The 17,447-nt window shown below is 37.6% G+C and overlaps 1 protein-coding gene across 3 annotated transcripts; it reads left to right on the forward strand.

Moving 5' to 3' along the window:
* The first annotated feature begins 6,103 nt into the window (after nucleotides 1-6,103).
* On the forward strand, nucleotides 6,104-9,282 carry LOC103947463 (MDIS1-interacting receptor like kinase 2). 3 transcript variants are annotated; one of them, XM_048578420.1, is made up of 3 exons: nucleotides 6,836-6,977; nucleotides 7,073-8,688; nucleotides 8,772-9,282. In XM_048578420.1, the coding sequence occupies exons 2-3, from the start codon at nucleotides 7,146-7,148 to the stop codon at nucleotides 9,068-9,070; spliced, it is 1,842 nt and encodes a 613-aa protein (XP_048434377.1). In that variant the 5' UTR covers nucleotides 6,836-6,977; nucleotides 7,073-7,145; the 3' UTR covers nucleotides 9,071-9,282. The 3 variants fall into 3 exon arrangements, with proteins under 3 accessions (XP_009356644.2, XP_048434377.1, XP_048434378.1); XM_048578421.1 differs by having other exon boundaries at nucleotides 6,840-6,981; XM_009358369.3 differs by having other exon boundaries at nucleotides 6,104-8,688.
* Nucleotides 9,283-17,447: the final 8,165 nt, after the last annotated feature.

Genomic DNA, 17,447 nt, shown 5'->3' on the forward strand with positions numbered 1-17,447 from the left:
AAACGTGCATTTTAGAAAGGGTACACTCACACATACTTCGCCATCGAAAAGCCACGCAAACTAACGAAGACAGAAACGCCACAATAAATGCACCTAAGCACATAAAGGGTCCAATTAATAAAACTCTAATTAAACAATTGAATTTGGGAAAACGGACTTAAAAAACGGATTCAGGACGTCGAATTACCTTAAGAATAGTCCTTGGTAAACTTCGTAAAAGTCAACACAAAGAATATTCCACGAATATTCCCTGAGAATATTCCCTAAAGGAATATTCCCTGATGGAATATTCCATTTGGGTCAATGGGTTGGGTTGGTCCTTAGGGTGGGCCGGTTCCATTGCCCAATTGCCTTGCGGGCCGCAGGAATCACCGAAGAAGAACACCGGGTTTTTGAGTTTCGCCGGGGAAACTTCTTCGGCTTCGATTCGGGGTCAAACCTTAACCAAAATCTACCATTTGAAAGCCAAATTAAAGGTAAGAGAATAAGGATTCAAATCGTACCAAGATGGGATGAAGTTGACGTCAGATCGGCCAGAAAATAACCTACAAGCCACGGAACCTCGTTGAAAAACTGGAAATATAAAAGTTATCTCTGCATTTAAACCACCCCAAAATGTCTTAAAGCATCCCAATCTACTCTAAAACATAATCTATAGAGGTTTAGGGTGCTTACCTTAGTCGGAAGATTCGAAAACTCGCCAGAGTCACAAACACTGTGACTGCACAGTGCCGAGATATATCGAAAGGAAAGGAGAGAGAGGAAGGAGAAGGTCTAGATGTTAGGAATGCAGGTGAGGTCCTCAGGGTTGTAGTGTGTATGTAAGTATAGATGTGTGTGTGTGATCTTGTTGAAGAGAAGAGCATCGAGAGGGAAAGAGGTAAAGGAAAACTAGGAGAGGTGAGGGAGAGGGAGAAAGAGCAATTAGGTCGGGGGACCAAAAAGTAAGGTGGGCCCTTTGGGCACACCAAATAAGACCCAAAACAATATTTTAACAAAATATCCCAAACTTAGTGAAATTACAAAAATACCCCTTCTTTCCGTAAATTTCGGGATGGGTTGTTACAATTTAGGGTTAGAATCTCTATTTACAAAACTTGAATCCTCTGATTCAATCTCCAAAGATGTAAATTGTGTGTGTTGTTGATTTAAAGGTCGTAATGACTTGATATTCGATGAACAGATGACACAAGGTTTCGACTCTTGGCAATGGAAGAACCATCACGTGTAGGGGTGCCTAGTGGTTCTTCACAAGTGTGACGAATAATGCATAGAGCTTCTTGAATCTTCCAAGAGTTTGAGAATTTGAGGGGTTTGGGAGCCTTAGAGCTTCAGTGTCTGAGTGTAAGAATTATTTTCTAAACCTTTCTTTGTCTTGAAGCCTTGTATTTATAGACTCTCAAAGCTTTGTCTATGGAAGAACCAAGACTTGGTTCGTACCTTGGGTCGTAATTTGTGATTTGGCTCCATTAATTAATGCTTGATTTAATCAAACAAAAAAAATATAAAAAATCAATATTTTCATTTGATTTAAAATTTAATTAATTAATTAATTTAAATTAAAATCAAATAATTCATTTCTACCAAGTGTTGACACATGTCCTCTTGATGACTCTCATGTGTGAGATACATGATACATGTCACGTAAGTCAAATAATTCATTTCTGCCAAGAGTTGACACGTGTCCTCTTGATGACTCACCGATTTTGATAAGTCACATGTCATGTGTACGATTAATGAGATACATGATACATGTAATGTAAATCCTCGTATGTCGAAATTTAATGCGTTGATGAACATTTATTTTCACCAAAATTTACATGTTTACAGTTTTCTCTGACCGTATAGTAATTTCTCTCAAGAACTTGGAGGGCACTATACCGTTGTTTATGTACGCTTACATATATTGTAGTGTCTCCCAACTATATTATTGCTAAAAATTTGTAACCGGTTTCAAAACTTGTTCATGTCTTCTCAATTCCCATGGGGAGAGGCAGTATTGTTGGTATATTGGAATAAAAATGTTTACCAGTCCCAATCTTTTTTTTTTCTTTTTTTTTTAATTTGGTTTTATCATTTTTAACCAATGAGAGAAAATGCAACATTCCCCCCGCCCCACCCCTCCATCATGGATTGAGTAATATCTTAACACAATCTGTCTTCACAAATGTGAAAAGATAACAACACAACTAAAGTCGAAATTTTTGGGCCATCCCAATTTTTAACTTTTAACTAAAGATGAATATGATTTTTGTAAAGGGTCCATATACGAATCTGGATCCTCATTGTGAGGATTCTAGGAATTCGTTAATTGTGTCGGTTGATCGTACATCGTGCAATTAAAAATCATATTAAATTTATTTATTTAAAATTAAACACAAATAGTACCTAACAAAAATTGACCGTACGATGTACGATAAATGAACACGATTCACGGATCCTCAAGATCCTCACAAAGATGATCCGAAGAGGATCTTGTTGGTCTATAGACTAACTTTGATAAATACGACACAAGGATTCACTTATAAGCAGAAGTTTGTGGAAGAAGAAATAAAATTATAAATGATCCGAGTGCATTATTTCAAGCTCCTGCATTGAACTTGGAATAATCCCAAAAATAGTGATATGGCTGGACCACTAAAGTTAAGTTGGCACTTACAATATTTACCCTAATTACAATATTTAATGCTAATAAACCAAGTCATATTTGTTGAAGAATAGAATCTCATACCGGTAAAAAAAATATATACAATTAATATAAGGCAGTTTCCACCACTAATATTATAAGTGATTAAATTGGGATAACATTGGTAATATTGATGGTGGACCATGTTTAGACCTATAAAGTTTCACATGGTATCAGATAAGATTATTCTTTCGACACATCGTATGTCCGATTTACTGGGCTTAAATTTGCATCTTTAAGTTGGTCTTTCAAAAAATTACTCTAGCTCCAACTTAAAGGGATTAAATGACTAGGCCCTCAAAAAATTGCGTTGGCCCTAGTACCTAAATGATGATCGGACTTTCGAAAAGTTGCGCTAGCTTCGATTTAATGACTTGACCAGTTCGTAGTGAATTGGCCATTGTGACTTGGATTGCCCCATGCCTTTCTTGGTTGGACAAGCCCAACCGTCGACTTCCGTCTTCCTGAATTGGGAAAGCAAGAACAAGTCTATTTTCCTTTTCTTCTTATTACAGGTGACCCAAAAATGAGTTCACAAGACACGACGCGTAGGCTCATCGCATCAAAGTTGCCAATCTAAAGTAGTGTGCGTCACTTTATGTATCAAATTCAAATTTTCTTTTTTGTGCAACTAATGTAACATAGACAATGACTGAAAAGAAACTGGCTTGGGTTTCATAGGAGAAGACAAAGTTGTATGGAATGCTGATTTGAGGTCAACAATTTAATGCATGTATTCTCCGTAAACAGACGGGTATAGTATTTGTGCACCTATTTCTCATGCCTTTTAGTCAAATAGATTATGTTCGAGTTGGACAACAGTCATACAACACAAGATACCGAAGGCGGAATGACACAATCACGCAAAAACATGGCCTATAGGAAGGGTCGATATACAAGAGCACTTGTACAATTCCACGATATGTTAATATTCCACCATGCTTTCGAAGTTGATGTTCTCACTGGCCTACTCTATCGACACCGGCCGGGCAAGGATATCCCAAAAGCTTCCTAGGCCCAAGGACTAATCCCTCCGGAATATATCAGATGATCCTACCGTGCATTGCAGCACAGTGCCTGGCCACTTTGACAGTTTCGGGGTTCGAACCTAGGTTGGAGAGCACCTACCTACCTACATTATTAAATGTGTAACAATCTGTTTCAAATTTTATATAACGCAAAAAATATTTTTGTATTTTTACTTTGAATGGGTTTTATTTGTTTTAAACTTGCTTTATGCCTTAAATGGTGTGCCCAAAATGGGGCCCACCCGTGACTTTTGTCCCCCATCCCACTCTCCTCTCTTTTTCCTCTCCTTTCCGTGAGCTCTCTCACTCTCCCTCTCACAACTCTCTCTTCCTCTCGGCTCTCTCTGAAAACAGCCCTTCCAAGGGCCTTCCACAACAAACAACAACAACAATAACCCTCCACCACCATCCTCTCTCCTGTAGGTGAATCCATGAACCCAGAAAACACCCCAAACGTTTCCCTTACCCTCGACCGACACTATTCATCGTCTTCCTCGTCGAGTTTCTCACAATTCCGACGAAGGTAAGCCTTGAAATTGGTCCCTATCATTGTAGATCATGTCTAGGTTCATGGTTAGTAAGTTTTTGGGTGATTTTGGTGGTGTAGGAACTCGGAAAAGCTCAAGGGAAGTCACTGTCCAAATCTGGATATTTCCAGGCCGTGGTCGTTTGGCCATCTTTCAGGCCATTTTCCGGCACACTTAAAGGACCTTTTTGCCAAAGATGATTGCAAAACCCTAATTGTTGGATTTATTGAAATATAAATCAACCTTAAATGGTCTACAATGTAATAGGAATGTAATATTAAAAAATATTGATGAGATTGTAATTTGATTCCCTCTTAATCAATCTTATATTTCGGGTTTTGGAATACAATTAAGATTAAGATTCATTGAGTATTTGACAACAATATGAGGCTATTAAGTGGCGTCACAGCCACTAATTATATGATTAAAACCTATTAAGTTTGAAGTTGGATTATATAATATTTTCATTAACTGCTTTTTTATTTTATTTTAATCTTAAATGACCAAGGTGTCATTGCATATGCTTGGCATACTAATTAAAATATTATCTGTCCCCAATATGTTTGAACAGAACGTCACATTCTTTTCAAGAAGGTATTATGCACCCAAAACGGAGATAGAACACTAAATTTGTAAATTACCGTTGCATCCTTTTGTCTTATGAAATTTAAAGCGCTTTTATTCTTTAATTTTCCTCATAAAAATTCACTCCAATCTTATCCTAAATCAAAACACTTTCTCTAGCCTTACTCACAAACACAAATTCTTCCCACATTTTGGTAATTTGACTCCGCCCGTAACAACATGACTTCTTATTCGATGATCCTACAAGTTCAACCACATTGATGCTCTTGTTTAAGATTCACTTCATAGAACTTGTCTCTAAATACCGACATGTAAGAAAAAGGTGCTCAACAATCTCCGGTTATGCCATAACATATTGCTGCCGAGTTTGCATGTTTTTTGGTCTATTGATGTAAAAAATGAGAGCCCTTCCTCATGCTCGCGTGCATGTTGAATGCGCAAAAAATTAAACTTCCAAGCAATTTCTATGGTGATGATGATAAAATGGACTTTGAAATCTTTTCACACACTCATCAAGAAGTAGCCTGGATGGTGCAAGTAATGCTAAATTTTAAGATTAGAATTAGTAGATAGTTCGAATTTGGCACGTGATTTGACATAGAGTCAAACGACAAAATCCATTTGTAGACGGCTAAAATTTGAACCTAATCTTTGCCTCTATAGGATGAGGCTGCTGTAGCTGTCTACTTTTTTCAAAGCCAACACAGATATTTTAAGCCACCAGAGGATTCGAATTTGGTCTACATTAGGTCTTCCAATGAGAATTTGATGTCTGTCTTCACGCTTTTCTCAACATTCACAGGACCGCCAATACTATACTTGAAAAGTTGAAGATAAATTTGTTTCTTGCGTGTACATAATAAAATAATCAATCATGGACATGGACATGGACGTCCAAGGAATCGTTGTCTACAGTCTACGGTGGGGCTATATATGATAAGCAATAGTGAAAAGCCGGAATCAAACATCCAAACTCGGATGCAAGAAAAAGTATTTATAACCGCTTAAATTACGAGTCATTTACTGTTTTTTTTTTTTTTTTTTTTTTTTTTTTCTTGGATGCTACTTAGAAGTTAGAAAAAGTGAAATACGGGTTTTTCTTCTGTTTCTGATGCAATTGTCATTGAGAAAGGAGTAATTAAATTTGGGATTTCAAGTACGAGATAAATGTTTTTAATCAATTAAGCTATGTGCGTATGTATTTGGTTTGGTATGTTATAATAAGTTCATGACTAGCAGACATGTAATTCGTATCATTACCTATATATAAAAAAATATATTTAATAAACTAATGGTGCCTGCACTGTGTACAAGCTCATATATTAGAGCACCTGACTCTTCCTCAATGCTAAACCAGCTAATTAATTAGGCAGATGGTCTTCTTGAGCCATCTCCTTGTTTCCAGAAATGAAGACTTCCTCACAACCGAAAATCATGGCATCCCAAGAAGAAAAAGCACCTTCCACCAAAGCTGCTTCTTCACAGCATTCATTTCAACTCATTCCAATTATACTCCTCCTTATGTTGGCTTCTTCAGATTCAGCAGCAAAAGCAGAAGTTGTTGGCCAAGAAGCAGAAGCTCTTCTGAAATGGAAAGCTAGCCTTGACAACAATACAAGCAGACTCTCTCCTTTGTCTTCCTGGACTGGAAACAGTAATTGCAATTGGGATGGCATTTCTTGCAACAGTTTCGGAAGCATAACACAAATAAACCTCACTTTTTCTGGCTTAAGAGGTACACTTCATGCTTTTAATTTCTCAGCTTTCCCAAGTCTCATGAGCCTAAATTTAAGCCACAACGCGATTTTCGGAACCATCCCGTCGGAGATAGAGTTTCTGAAAAGCCTTCAAATCCTTGATCTTTCTGGAAACAACATCAATGGGTCCATTCCACATGAAGTTGGAATGTTAGGCAACTTAACCATTCTGTCCCTTAAAGACAACAATCTCTCTGGAAATCTCCCTACAGAAATATGCATGCTGAATTCACTGAGTGTGATCAATGTAGCAGATAACAGTCTCATGGGTTCGATTCCAGAAGCAATTGGAAACCTGATTAGCCTCAAGGAGTTGTATCTGATGGGAAATCAATTAATTGGAAATATCCCACCTGAAGTAGGAAAGCTCAAATTTCTTACTCATTTGGGATTGGTTGGTAACAAACTCAATGGCTCTCTTCCTTCAGAACTGAATAATTTTACATTTTTAAAGTGGTTGGCGTTGAGTAACAACAACTTTTCTGGCAGCATTCCCCATGATATATGCATCAGCGGAGCACTCGAATTGTTTACAGCACACAACAATCAGTTGACAGGCCCCATGCCTAGAAGCTTGAGGAACTGCACCAGCTTAGTTAGACTGAGGCTTGAGAGGAACCAGCTGACAGCAAACATAGCTCAAGAGTTTGGCATTTATCCTAAACTAACTTATGCCGATTTGAGTTACAACAGATTCTATGGAGAGCTTTCAGAAAACTGGGAGCAGTGCCAAAGTTTACAAAGCTTGAGGCTCAGGAACAACAGAATTTCCGGGGGGATACCTCGGCTTGAGGGATCAGTTCCGCTCAATGTGCTCGACCTATCTTCAAATAATCTCACAGGGACAATCCCAAAGGAACTATGGAAGTTGACAACCTTGTTCGACCTTAACCTAGGTGATAACCAACTTTCAGGCAGCTTGCCCTCGGAGATTGGAATGCTAACCAATCTACAACATCTTAACTTAGCAGCCAATGATTTCAGTGGACTAATTCCGGAGAAATTAGGCGGGTGCACAGAGTTGTTGAACTTGAACTTGAGCAGAAACAGATTTAGTGGGAGCATTCCTTTTCAGATGGGGAGCATAAACACTCTTCAAGTTCTTGATCTCAGCCAAAATTCACTGATGAGTGAAATCCCACCACAGCTTGGGAATTTGATGAAGTTGGAAGCCTTGAATCTCTCTCACAACGAGCTCTCTGGTTCGATCCCATCTACATTCAGTAACATGTTGAGCTTGACAACAGTTGACATATCATACAACCATTTGGAGGGTCCCCTTCCCAACAACAAAGCGTTCCATGAGGCGTCGTTTCTAGCTTTTGCGAATAACACAGGCTTGTGTGGCAATGCTACCGGTTTGAATGTTTGCCCGTCCAAAACAAAGGAGGAGAAAAAGAGCAGAAAATCAGTTATCTTCATCGTACTCCTTGTTTTAAGCATCCTGTTTTTTGCAATTGGGGTAACTGGGGTTCTTTGTGTGGTCTGCTGTCGGCGGGAAGGGCAATCAAATGAAGACCAGTTTACGGTTTGGAGCTGTGATGGACGACTTGAGTACGAAGATATCATTGAAGCCACAGAGGAATTCGACTCCAAATATTGTGTGGGGGTGGGAGGCAATGCAACTGTTTATAAAGCTGAGCTCCCAACAGGTCGGATTGTTGCGGTGAAGAAACTTCACATGCTGCAGGATAGTGGAGTGGCAAACCTCAAGGCTTTCGAGAGTGAGGTTCGTACTCTTTCAGAGGTTCGTCACAGAAACATTTTGAAGCTTTATGGTTTCTGTTCGCATCCACAGCACCCTCTTTTGTTGTACGATTACGTAGAAGGAGGAAGCTTGGAAAACATACTGACCGACGAAAACCATGCGGTTAAGTTTGGATGGATCGAGAGGGTGAATGTTGTCAAGGATGTTGCTAATGCATTGTCTTATATGCATCATGATTGTTCACCTCCGATAGTACATCGAGACATTTCGAGTAAGAACATCTTGCTGGATTTGGAATATCGAGCTTATGTCTCCGATTTTGGTACAGCTAAGCTCTTGAATCTTGAGACTTCAAATTGGACTTCGTTTGCAGGCACATTCGGATACAGTGCTCCAGGTACTTATCTTCTGAATTCTTCCATTTAACATAAGTACTTATTTCCTGCTTTTACTCATCATGACTTGTTCTTTGTTCTGCAGAGTTAGCATACACAATGGAAACGAACGAGAAATGCGATCTTTATAGCTTTGGAGTGGTTGCACTAGAAGTGATCATGGGAAAGCATCCCGGAGACCTCCTCTCCTATTTTTTGTCATTGCCATTAACATCAACACCCGAACCTATGAAACTGAACGACATCTTAGATAAGAGGCTCCCGCCTCCAGAAAACCATGTCGTTGAAAAAGTGATCACCGTTGCAAACCTTGCATTTGCGTGCTTTCGGACGAATCCCCAATCTCGGCCAACCATGCAACAAATTTCCCGCGAGTTGTTATGAAGAGAGTAATACAGTTCCCGCAAATCAAGCAGATAAAACTGTCATTAGAACGTGATCTCTTGCTTTTCACAATTCACTCGTTTCATTTATTTACTGTTTTATTGTATTTACTTGCCTTCTATGACTTTACGTAGTTAGTTGTGTGTGTGTATAATCTTTGAGAATACAACAATCATCGAGTCAATTAATCCAAATACACTTAGCCTCTCCTATTCTCTGCGCTACTTTTCCTTCCTCTGCCATTCTCAAATTCTATCTCGTATCAGCCTTAACCCTCACTAACGCTCATCAAACTCGATCCCCTATGGCCTCGATCACAGCTGCCTCTAACACCTCCACTATTGGCGATCTTTCTTCTGATTCTTCTTCTTCCACCATGACAGCCATCACCTTGTCCCTTCCCACCATCTTCAATATCTCTCACATGATCAATACTCCCTTGGATAGCCAAAACTACCTCTGTGGTGCTCTCAGTTTCAAGATATTCTTGACATTCAAGACCCTTGTCCTCACCATTCGTGATCAAATCCGCACCTTGAAACACGATTCAGAGAAACCTATCACTTGAGTACCTCCTACACGCCAAAAGCCTCTTTGACTCCCTTGCCACCATTTGTGCTGCCCTAAATGAGGCTGAACTCATTGATTATATTCTTGCTGGTCTCGGGCAAGAATATAAGGCATTTAAAACTTTTGTCCATCTTCGTAGTTCTATTTCGTTTGATGACTTTTATGACTTACTGATTCAGGAGGAGCACCTTATCAAGACAATATCTTCTCTTTCTCTGTCCTCTGGCATTACTCTTGTTGCTGATCGTACTTCCCCTGGCCATGCCAGCCACAACAACACCTCTACCCTTTCTCCTCGCACCAACGGATATCCAGGCAACAGTAGAGGTCGTGGTCGTTCTGGTCGTGGCGGTTGCTGCTCCCACAATACTTGGAACCGTCACACTAATTGGCATCCCCGCGGTCCATTGACTGAAAACCGTCCATCTCTTCTCCCTACTCTGACACCGCCGCCCACTCCACCTCAATATCAGTTTGATTTCCTCTGCCAACTATGTGGTAAACCTCATCACGGAATCTAAGAATGTTCGAAACGAGGAAATTTACATATTTCGCCACTACCATGTAAGAACAAGTTTATGATCTGAGGAACCCGAATTCATCCAATTGAATCACAACTTATATAAGCCTTTCATTAAACACACTCAAGAACAAAATCCTTAAAAACATACCTGCATTATTCGATCCTAATGATGAAGCCATTGCAGCTTCTGTGCTCAAAACCTTCTCCTCTTTTGAGATAATAACAGCTCTTCTAATCAAAGGTCTTAGAATAAAATAAGCCAGTAACCGCAAGAGCAGTGGTTTAAGCAATATATATAGTACTCCTCCGTCTATTCCTTATCAGAATCAGACTAGGATCTAAACTATACAAACCATAAAGAATTATGAATTCCAACACTAAGCTCTTTTCCCAAACCAATTGAACTTCTCTCAATACTGTTATCCTAAAACATTGAAGACAACCAAATAGCTTTAATCAAGCCTTTTCCATATCAATCTCAAACACTATGACCGGTTCTATTATGTATTTCATACTCATAATCTTACATACCATACACCTTGGACATGCCGAGACTACTTAGGTGGTTGATTTTGGAGCCACCCATCATATGACTGTTAGAGTATGAGTATGATTCATATAGTTTGATAATAATCCTTGTTGTCTCGGATTACAATAAAGAAGTCTTAATATGTTTATAAGAGTTAATTCAAATGTGGTTTGGATTGAAACTCTATGTTGATAAGCTCGGGTATAGAATTCATGCTTGCACAAGGATTTGGTCTTGTAATCCTTGTAGGATTGTTATAGGGTAATCTAGTAGTATAAAACCACAAGCCCCTTCTCTCACAAAGAACGCTCTTTTGTTCCAATTACCTATAACTTGGAAAGCATTAAGTTTTGCAGAGAAGAGAAGGCTTCTGCAGATTTTCATGGCTTCTTCGTCTATGAACATGTCTGCAGGTATGTACTGGTGTAATTGCTTCTGTTCTTACATTCACATTACATACACGATCAAAGGGTTGTGATTTAGTTGATTAATCCTTATGTTCTTGGCTAATGAGTTAATCTTTAAGTTTATATTTCTTCTTACATGTGGTGTAAAAGCCAATGGATTTTTCATTTAAATTCAATCTTAAAATCGTTCTTTAAATTTGCAAACCAAACTGACCTAAAGGAACAAGTCTGTTTAAATTCGAATTGAAGTCTACGATGTCGTTTGATTAGTATTCTTTAAAATTATGACCATTGGCTTCGGAGAACAAAACTCGGTTTTAAAATTACTATTAAAATTTTTTGACCGTTATCGAAGCAAAGAGGAAAAAACAACTCTTAATTTTCAATCTGTGAAGGAAAGATCCATAATCTGATATGGCAATTTCATCTTTCCCAAACATCATAAAATCAAAATTCTTGTATATCTATTGCATCCACTGTGTTGATTATGATGTATGCATATTAGGTAATTTCTATTTCCTCTTAATCCATCTTGTGTTAATATAGTAATACATAAAGATGTATTCTGTAATTTCTGCCATGATTAATGAAAAACGTTGAATGAAGATTATACAATGCGTTTGATTCCATATCTGCAATTTATTGACATGTTGTTCTTTTGTTTTCTTGTCACAATTGGAATTATGATTGGCGTGATGATTGAGTTTCTGTATACACAGATGGGTTGTTTAATCTATATATGTTTTTCATGTTTATGAGAAATTTATATATATGACTAAATTGATTCATAAGCATTGTGTGTTAAGTGAAAATAGATTGAAATCAAGAACTTTTGGTTCTTTTGTTGAGATTTCATTTTGAATTTGTCTGCAGTTTCACTTAAGACGCTCAACCTTGCTGGTGTCTATTCTCACTGGAGGCAGGGATTACAAGAAATGGAGGCGTGAAATTGGTTTATTGCTGACATTCAATGAGTTCGACATTGCACTGGATTCGCCCAAACCACCAGATTTGACGGATAAGAGTACCAAAGCTGAGAAAGCTGATTCTAAAAGGTGGATGAGGGCTAATAAAATTGCCTTATCAATTCTTGAGAGTGCAATGACTGACATAATGAGAGGGGCATAAAGATGCATGCTCTTGCGGTGGATTATCTCAAAGCCATTGAAAACAAGTTCAAGGAGTCTGAAAAGGCAGAAATTAGCTTGTACATGTCAATGTTGACAACTTACAAGATTGATGGGAATACTTCCATCAGGGACCATATAATGAAGATGACAGATGCAGCAAAAAAGCTTAACTCAATGGATGTGACTATTGGTGAAAAACAACTTGTCTTCATGATTCTGCAAGCACTGCCAGCAAAGTATAGTCAATTGAAAGTGTCCTATAATACTCAAGACAAGACATGGACCGCTGATGAGTTAATTGCTCAATGTGTGCAAGAAGAATCTCGACAGAAACAAGAAAAATGCAAGGAGCTCGAATCTGTCAATCTTGTGCATAAAGAAACCACTTATGCTTCTGGTAAGACATTTAAATTCTCTGATAAGTCTGGTAAGCCTGCTAAAAATACTAAACCCTCTATGTCTAACAATCTTAAAGCTAAACCTAAAGATGTTTCTAAGATCAAGTGTCATCACTGCAAGACTAAGGGTCATTATAGAAAGGATTGTGAGATATTCAAGGATTGGTTGAAAAGTAAAGGTAGAACTGATGTCTATGTATGTGTGGAGTCTAATTTGGTTGAAATTCCTGTTAATTCTTGGTGGTTTGACTCTGGTTCTTCAGTTCACATCACAAACGCATGGTTTTGAAAAACAAAAATAAAATGGTATAAATTCTTATAATGTTTTTGTGGGGGAAGGGTCAAAAGTAGAAGTTAAGGCTATTGGAATTGTGAATTTAAAAATGAAGTCAGGTTTTGTTCTTAAATTAAATGATGTTTTATATGTCCCAGCAATGAGAAGGAGTTTGATATCTGCATCAAAATTAGTGAAACAAGGTTTTGGTTTTTCTTGTGATGATCAAAATATTAACTATTTTCAAAAACATAAGAAAAATATATTGTTATGGATAGCTGTTTTGTATGAAGAACCATGGAAATTAGATTGCATAGTGGTGGAAACACCTAGTTTTGTTTTAAACACGAGTATCAAAAGAATGCATGACTCTGAGTTTTCATATGAGCTTTGGCACAAAAGGCTGGGACACATTTCAAAAGATAGGATTTTGCAATTAACTAAAACTGATTTGATTCCTGCACTTGATTTCAAAAATGCCAAAGAGTGTATTGATTGTATGGAAGGAAAATTAACCAACACAAGGAATTTTGAGGCCAAGAGAAGTCAGAATCTCTTAGAAATTATCCATACTGATATTTGTGGTCCCCTTCCAATCAAAACTATCTATAGAAATAGCTATTTTGTGAATTTCATTGATGACTTCTTTAGATATAGTTATACCTTTCTTATTAGTGAAAAATCAGCAGCACTTGAATGTTTCATAATCTTTAAGACTAAAGTTGAGAAACAACTAAATAGGGAGATTAAGATTGTTAGATCCAATAGAGAAGGAGAGTATTTTGGCAGGTGCACTGAGGCTGGACAAGAGAAGGGTCCCTTTGCACTTTATCTCCAACAACAAGGCATTATAGTATAATATACCACATATGGAACACCACAGCAAAACGGTGATGCTGAAAGAATGAACATAACTCTTATTGGAATGGTTCGAAGCATGATATCAAGATCCAAGTCGCCTAGTTTTCTCAGGGGTGAAGCACTTAAGACTGCAAATTATATTTTGAATAGAATTCCCACCAAAGCTGTTAAGAGTACACCTTTTGAAGTCTGGACTAGAAGAAAGCCAAGCTTTGGACACTTTCATGTGTGGGGGTGCAAATCTGAGGCAAGATTCTATAATCCCAGTGAGAAAAAGTTGGATTCTAGAACAACAACCTGTTATTTCATCGGATACTCAGAGAAATCCAAGGGTTTTAAGTTCTATTGTCCACAAGCACACTCAAGGATCCAAGAGACTCACAATGCAGTATTTATAGAAGATCAAAATGTTGCTGATTTGATAACAACTGAAGAATTCATTTTTGAAGAGTTGAATGATTCTCAAATTGCTAATTGTCCAAATAACTATATTCAAGTACCAGTTTTTCAGAGATCTTCAATAGTTGAGGATAAAGATACAACAATGACTAATGATGTTCCACAACCAGTTATTGATGGTCAAATTGAAACTACAACTGAAGCAGTTTTATATCAAAATGGTCAACCTATGCAACAGCCATTAAGGTAATCATCCAGAATTCGAAAACCTGCAATATCAAGTGACTATGTTATTTGCAGGAATCTGAATATGATTTTGGTGATATAGATGACCCATTGACATATCCTCAGGCAATGGCTAGTCCTCAATCAGTCTTGTGGGAGAAAGCTATGAAAGAGGAGTTGGAATCTATGTGAAAGAACAATGTATGGACATTGGTGAATTTTGATTCAAGTATCAAGCCAATAGGTTGCAAATGGGTCTACAAGACCAAAAAAGATGCTAAAGGAAGAATATAGAGGTACAAGGCTCGATTGGTTGCCAAGGGTTTTACACAGAGAGAGGGTATTGATTTTAGTGATACTTCTTCCCCAGTTTCTATGAAAGACTACATGAGAGTGATCATGGCATTAGTGGCTCATTTTGATTTAGAGTTACATCAGATGGATGTCAAGACTACTTTTCTTAATGGAGAATTGGAGGAAGTCATGTACATGAGGCAACCAACCAGTTTTGTAGAACAAGGGAAAGACAATATGGTTTGCAAGCTCAATAAGTCAATTTATGGACTTAAGCAAGCAAGTAGGCAATGGTATCTCAAGTCTGATAGAGTGGTTACTGCACATGGCTTCATTGAGAACAAATTGGATGACTGCATATATTTTAAGTTCAATGGAACCAGATTTATTTTTCTGGTTTTATATGTAGATGACATTTTGATAGCTTGTTTAAATAAGCAATTGCTGCAAGAAACCAAAACCATGCTCAGTTCTAATTTTGAGATGACAGATTTGGGGGAAGCTCACTATGTGTTAAGGATAGAGATTGTCCGAGAAAGAAAGAAAAGGCTTCTAGGACTTTCACAAAAGGGGTATATTGAGAGAGTGTTAGCCATATTTAATATGGAGAACTGCAATGGTGCTGATGTTCCTGTGAATAAAAATGATAAATTTTCTCGAGAATAATGTCCACAAAGTAATCTGGAAAAGGAGAAGATGAAGTTGAAGCCTTATGCCTCTCTTGTAGGAAGCCTAATGTATGCAAGTATTTGCACTCGGCCTGATGTTGCATTCATTGTTGGTTTATTAGGAAGATATTAATCGAATCCAGGTGAGATGCATTGGGTGGCTGCAAAGAAGATACTTCGATATTTGCAGAGGACAAAAAGTTTTCTGCTAGTGTATGGGAAGAACAACACATTAGAAGTTGTTGGTTTCACTGATTCAAACTTGGCTAGAGATTTGGATGAACGGAAATCAACAGGTGGTTATGTTTTCATGTTCACTGGAGGTGATATTTCTTGGAAAAGTGCAAAACAAACTATAGTGTCTACTTCTACCATGGAAGCAGAATTTATAGCTTGTTTTGAGGGTATGAAACAGGCTGTGTGGCTTAAAAACTTTATCAGTGAACTAAGAATTGTTAATTCAATTAAAAAACCATAGAAGATATTATGTGACAACAATTCAGCAGTGTTTTTCTCCAAAAACAATAAAAGGACTTCAGCTTCTCGGTTGATGGAAGTGAAGTTCCTTAAGGTTAGGGAAAAGGTGAAAGAATGTGTCATCATTGTGGAACACTTGGCCACTGATTTGATGATAGGTGATCCTTTAACTAAGGTCTTACCTAATGGAGTTTTCAAAGATCATATTACTCGAATGGGAGTACTGGATGCTCTTGATAAGTGGGAGTAGTCATAACTGATATCAAGAGCTTGTGGAAGCCTGTTGTGGAGTGCTTTAGAAGTAGGATTATGTTGCACAAGGTTTTCTGGAAGCTAAGTTTTATAGCTAGTTTCTTGTTTCGTGTTTTGTAGCTAGATTTTATTTATGTTATCTAGTTAGTTAATGTTTTCATATAGTTCAACCTTTCCAGATAAATCTGTGATCAGTTGTTCAATGGAAACAGTTTGATAATTCAATAAAGCTTGAGTCAATATTTTCGACATTTTGATAAGCTGTTGGTGAATTATAATATTTTGTTTTCTGTTTTGGGCTTTATGAGTGGGAGTGAACTTCTGGTTTGCTCAAAAGCTGTGAGATGTTGTTGATAGGATGAATTGGACTTTGTGATTTATAAGATAAATTTGTACGATGTATTGCAGAGGAGTTTATGAATTCATTGACTGATATGTGTGAGTAGTATTCTGTTGGAAACATATATGTAAGACTTATGCGATCACCTTTATGTTGAATCTGAGATGATTATTTGCTATTGTGAAATCATACTCAAGTGAGAGAATGTTAAGAGTATGAGTATGATTCATATAGTTTGATAATAATTCTTGTTGTCTCGGATTACAATAAAGAAGTCTTAATATGTTTATAAGAGTTAATTCGACTGTGGTTTGGATTGAAACTCTGTGTTGATAACTCGGGTATAGAACTCATGCTTGCACAAGGATTTGGTCTTGTAATCCTTGTGGGATTGTTATAGGGCAATCTACTAGTATAAAACCACAAGCCCCTGCTCTCACAAATAACGTTCTTTTGTTCCAATTACCTATAACTTGGAAAGCATTAAGTTTTGTGCAGATTTTCATGGCTTCTTCGTCTATGAACATGTCCGCAGGTATGTACTGGTGTAATTGCTTCTGTTCTTACATTCACATTACATACACGATCAAAGGTTTGTGATTTAGTTGATTAATCCTTATGTTCTTGGCTGATGAGTTAATCTATAAGTTTATATTTCTTCTTACAATGACATCTGATCCATCTACTCCTAGCCTACTTCAGCCCTACACAGTATCTCTCGTATTGGCCAATCATCATTATCATGTTCACATGGTTCTCTCTCTCATTGATGTATTATACGTTCCTGTTATAAAAAAGAATCTGTTGTCCATTTGTCGATTTTGTCGTGATAATTTCTCCTACTTTGAGATGGATGATATTTCTTTTCGTGTGAAGGAGAAGAGGACAGGACATGTGCTTCTTCTTGGCATAATTATGGAGGCTGCATTCGGGCTGATCTTAAGTTACACCAAAAATCGCTTTCTATGGCGAACGAACAACCCGCAATGTATGGCATGCTCTCCTTGGTCATTCTTCTAAGTGCTATTTT

The sequence above is a fragment of a genome, unplaced genomic scaffold, assembly GCF_019419815.1.
Source record: "Pyrus x bretschneideri cultivar Hongxiangsu unplaced genomic scaffold, Pyrus_bretschneideri_v1 Contig12, whole genome shotgun sequence".
In the NCBI taxonomy this organism is placed as follows: domain Eukaryota; kingdom Viridiplantae; phylum Streptophyta; class Magnoliopsida; order Rosales; family Rosaceae; genus Pyrus; species Pyrus x bretschneideri.

What these genes read in the sequence shown, in the direction of transcription:
- LOC103947463 (XM_009358369.3), top strand. Translation starts at nt 6,234, where the DNA reads ATGAAGACTTCCTCACAACCGAAAATCATGGCATCCCAAGAAGAAAAA. An exon ending in ATTCGGATACAGTGCTCCAG is followed by an intron (nt 8,689 to 8,771) that starts GTACTTATCTTC and finishes TTTGTTCTGCAG; the next exon opens with AGTTAGCATACACAATGGAA.